The sequence below is a fragment of the Penaeus japonicus genome, unplaced genomic scaffold (genome assembly GCF_977035675.1).
Source record: "Penaeus japonicus unplaced genomic scaffold, GWHDUDI00000001_assembly GWHDUDI00000025, whole genome shotgun sequence".
Classification (NCBI taxonomy): Eukaryota; Metazoa; Arthropoda; class Malacostraca; order Decapoda; family Penaeidae; genus Penaeus; species Penaeus japonicus.
This window is the reverse complement of record NW_028234427.1, coordinates 11,834,992-11,839,991: the sequence shown is the minus strand read 5'-3', so window position 1 is coordinate 11,839,991 and position 5,000 is coordinate 11,834,992. Positions and strand designations below refer to the sequence as shown.

The 5,000-nt window shown below is 36.2% G+C and overlaps 2 protein-coding genes across 2 annotated transcripts in view; both read left to right on the top strand.

Moving 5' to 3' along the window:
* LOC122255173 (uncharacterized) overlaps positions 1 to 2,782 on the top strand; it is a 9,722-nt gene extending 6,940 nt beyond the window's left edge. The window contains exon 2 of the mRNA XM_086551333.1: positions 1 to 2,782. This exon is cut by the window's left edge and continues 1,419 nt beyond it. The gene's annotated coding sequence lies outside the window, so the exon portion shown is untranslated.
* The window catches only part of LOC122255176 (uncharacterized), a 13,038-nt gene that overhangs the window by 6,957 nt on the left and 1,081 nt on the right, over positions 1 to 5,000 (top strand). The window contains exon 2 of the mRNA XM_043019088.2: positions 4,364 to 5,000. This exon is cut by the window's right edge and continues 1,081 nt beyond it. Within this exon, the coding sequence (XP_042875022.2) occupies positions 4,388 to 5,000 (613 nt within the window). The 5' untranslated portion in view covers positions 4,364 to 4,387. The remainder of the gene's footprint in view (positions 1 to 4,363) is intronic.

Here is a 5,000-nt window from a genome sequence, read left to right as displayed (position 1 = left end):
CGACAGGCATTAACGTTGTTTTACTTTTTTTCCTGGTCAAGATGATAAGTGAAGGCATAATGTGAGGCTCTACAAGGGTCAGGCAAGGTTTTCACTGAGGTCTGTTGAGCCAAACGGATGTGACGCATTGCCGTTGCCTCTCATGCCTCTCCCATGTTACTCTCACTTAAACGATGTCCGGAAGGGAAGAGGTTGCTTTTCATCGGCGTTCTTAGCAGGCGGAAGCTTATTAATTAAGAGTCACCATTATCGTTTTATGAACAAGTATTTCCAGGAGGAAATTTTCTCTTCCCTCCCTCCCTCCCTCCCTCCCACCCCTCCTTCTCTCTCTCTCTCTCTCTCTCACTTTCTATTTTTATTTCTTTCTCTCATTATGCGTGTGATTGTGTGTATATAAATAGATATTTCAATTTTACATAGATTATTATCTTTAATTTAAACTTGGTAACTGGTAATCACAGTAAATAAATGAGATATTAGAATATACTACGTGCGTCTTTCTTATACCAATGTTATTTTGCTATATTTACACATGTATATTGTTTCTCTAAGTTAACCTAACCATATTTTTTATCATATCAAAACTTTTCCCACAATTTTGAACTCTCCAAAAAAGAGGATTGTGATCAGAGTAAGGCACAGCAAGAAAATAATAAGGAAAGTGAAAGGATAGTGTTTGTATATCTGAGAATGATGAAGCTGAAAATATATATCGCCCAAAAACGCCATTTTGCCAAACATGGGCAATGAAAGAATGAATGAAATGGTAACGAATAGGTGAGAAACTGGAGAGAAATTACATCCACCAACGAAACAAAATGAATCGTAAGAGAATGGTGATTAGAAACAGCACTATGATAATAGAATGAGTACATAAAGTGACCACGAGAGAAAAATAAGAAATACAGAAGATTAAAATTGTGGTCTGAGGGCACGTCCTTGCAACTTTTAACTAGTTTCAACAAACCCAGCCTCTTACGATTTGTCTTTTCAACATTCTCTTTGCAATACTTTCATCTGGTAAACATTCCAGCGTCTACAACTGTCCAGTGTTTATTCGACCTTTGTCTCGCTTATCCGAAGGTTTATAGAACACATGGTCTCTCCAGGCACATGCCAAAGGAGTTTTGTAGATGTCACGTGCATCTGGGCTGTTTAGAAAGTACTGGGGAATTCAGTAGTAGTCGCGTATAAAAGCTGTTGTTCTCTTTATTGAATGTGTATTAATAATTTCTGGATCTGGTGGACCACGGTAATTTGGTTATGTAAATGAATATATGATGCTGTTACGGATATGAATTTTATTGATATTAATATTATTGTTACCATAACTTCTTTACTGATGATATTATTTTTACTAATGATACAAACACTATTACGATCACTTTTTTTTAAAAGGTTTACTCTGCATAAGTTTCATATCTGAACAAAAGTGTCACGATTTTATATATATATATATATATATATATATATATATATATGTATGTATGTATATGTTTTCTCCTGTCTTTATGAGTATCAGCACACACACAAACAAATAAGAATGAGTTATAATCATCATGATACTACAAGTATACAACAAGTATTATTAGTCCTATCGGTACTACTTTGACATATGCAAATATATTTTTAGGTTAAATGAATAGGATGGTAGAGTCCAAGGTGCTTAGTATGGTTTATGTTAATTTATGCATGTCCTACGTTTTAATGTATTTTCCATGCTGCTGTCATTAAAATGATTAAGCAGTTTGTTCTAGATAATTATAGAGAATATCTACGCTTGTAGGAGAGTATGTTGATGCGACTTATGTTTTTTTTTTTTCGTCCGTTAGTTACAGGGATACGTAGTCTTTGTCAATGTTCATTACGATCAATTTAATCCTATACATTAGTTTTTCTTTGTGTGTCACGCTATAAAGATTTTGTAGGTAATTATACGTTATATGAAAAAGGATTATTCATGTTCTAATATTTGTTTTGCTCGTGGGATGATAAGGAAAACTTGTTTACATTTTACTTTGTGTTTTGTAGTTTAATACTGAGGTGTCTATTTGTCGTTATGATTGATTGACAAATTATAATTCCGTAAGGTAAAGTTGACTTTCATATATCAACTCAAAAGAACATCTATGTAGACTTCCATTACACAAGGACATCAGGCTTATAGTGGGACTAGTTTGTATATAGGTTAAAATGATAGTTGTAAATAGTCTAGTTCTGCAGGTTGGGTGGACAGTGGTAGACCGGTTGATGTACATAATGAAAATAGGAGGCCTTAAGTGTAAGACTCCAGTGTTTACAATAGTGCTTGTGCTTATGTTACATTACTTTGTACATGTACGAGTGCTTGGCATACTGTATCACACGAATTATCATTACACATAATGCATATTACTTGCCACCTAGCAGGCACATGGAAACGGGAAAGAGATGCGAAAGTAAGGAGAGATGGAAAAAAAAAGAAAAAACGCTGATAAGTAAACAAGAGAAAGAAAAATACAAGAGAGGGAGCCAGAGCGAAAGTGAGACTTGGGCAAACAGAAAGAAAGAAAGAGGAAGAGAGGAGGAACACAAAGAGTAGAAACTCTGAGAGCAATATACTCCTTGAGGGTCCAAAGGATTAAGACAAGGTATCCATTATTCGATACTTTGATTCATGTATTTAAATGATATGCTAGATTATGATTTGATAACGGCACAAAGAACTCAACATGCCTTTTTTTTCAGAAATTTCTTCAACTTAATGGAAAAGAAAAAGCTTAATTAAACGTGTATTCCTAAATATGCCTCACTCTCTCGTTCCACGTATATCTATACATATGCATATATATATATATATATATATATATATATATATATATATATATATATATATATATATATATATATATATATATAGGTGGCAGACAAACCCACTATACACAATAAATTTACTTATATAGGTGGAGAGAGAATGACAGGTATATGTATTTATATGTATCAGTAGTTATCTGTGTACGTTTATGTGTTATTCTAAATACCAGTTTAACCTTTTTTGAAGATTCTTTAGTAGCCTCGAGTTAAAGCGTAAAATATACTTGGATTTACTCATGTAACGGGTAAAGTGATTCACAAGAAATAAGATATACAATGATGAGTCATAATTTATCATTCCACCAGTATTTATTAAGGATTGCATTTTGCTCACCCACACAATTTCAGGAGGGAAAGAGTCAGCAAATGGGATAGATTGGCTGCCCCAGACTTTCTCAGTTGGAGGGAGTCGGATCTCTTGGCTGTTGTAATCATTACGTGATTATTCTCTCTCTCTCTCTGTCGCTCTCTCTCTCTCTCTCTCTCTCTCTCTCTCTCTCTCTCTCTCTCTCTCTCTCTCTCTCTCTCTCTCTCTCTACGTATCTCTCTGTCGCTCTCTCTCTCTCTCTCTCTCTCTCTCTCTCTCTCTCTCTCTCTCTCTCTCTCTCTCTCTCTCTCTCTCTCTCTCTCTCTCTCTCTCTCTCTCTCTCTCTCTCTCTCTCTCTCTCTCTCTCTCTCTCTCTCTCACACACACACACACACACACACACACACACACACACACACACACACTCTCTCTCTCTCTCTCTCTCTCTCTCTCTCTCTCACACACACACACACACACACACTCTCTCTCTCTCTCTCTCTCTCTCTCTCTCTCTCTCTCTCTCTCTCTCTCTCTCTCTCTCTCTCACACACACACACACACACACACACACACACACACTCTCTCTCTCTCTCTCTCTCTCTCTCTCTCTCTCTCTCTCTCTCTCTCTCTCTCTCTCTCTCTTGTGTGTGTTATACCTTCCAGTGACATGATGTTGTGTTGATATTTTATACCTTGCAACGATGTATATGTAGATATATATATGAGACATAAACTGGGAAAAGTTCTTATTTGAATTCAATAATAACCATAAAAATTGCACCTGCTGCGTACCCTAATTAATGTTTTTATTCTGTTGAAATAAATTATTTCTTGCTTATAAACATGTCTTTGAATGTTAGAATATGACAGTACCTAATCTATCACTTTTTAAAATTAGTATGGTCTCCTTTTTTTATCAGAAGTATAAATCTGATGTAAATCTATATATTACTGTGACAAACCTTCCTCAATTCACTTATTCATACCCAATTTTTTTTTTTTTTTTTTTTTTTTTTTCATTGTAAAAGAGAATGGTGATAAGGCTTTGTGAACTAAAATGGTTTGTATCTGAGTGTTTTACGTTTCCATAAACGTGCACTGAAGTATCGCTACATAACCTCCTATCGTTGCTATCGTCCAGTCTATTCATTAAAACATTTACTATAGAACTAACTGGTTATTCTCTGTTTCTTTGTCTTACAGACGTAGCACGGCTGTTTGCCTACGATGAGTGACACTTCTACACTCGCGGTGCTCCGGTCAGAGAAGGACATCGACACGGCTTGGCTCGAAGACCTCCTGAAACAAAGGCTAAAATCCAACATCGAAGTCATATCATGGACATCAAACCCTCCAGCCACTAAGAGTGGGTTCTTGAGTGAGATGTGTTTTGTCAATGTGCGTTTCAAAAGGCCAGATCACCCAACGGAAGAGAAGTCTTTAGCCGTCAAATTTGCTCCAAGTGACAAGAATATACTTGAATTCATAAAGAATGGAAACCTTGCAAGAAAGGAGATCGAGTTTTACAAATACGTCCAAACGAATGAATTTCAGCTTTTCTGTGAAAGAAGTGGCGTGAAGCATCCAGTCCCAGATGTGTATTGGGCGAATATGGAAGAAGACCTCCTTACCCTGGTCATGCACGACCTCAGAACAGATGACTACAGAGTAGATATCCAACCGGAAGGCAGCTCTTTGGAACAGGTTAAAATGACACTAAAATCTATTGCAGTTATTCATGCTAGTGGAATTGCTACCATAAAGAAACATGGAAGAGAGTATTTAGACGTTCGCTCTGGAGATTTTCTCGATGGCTACCTAAAGGTAGGTATTGAGAAAG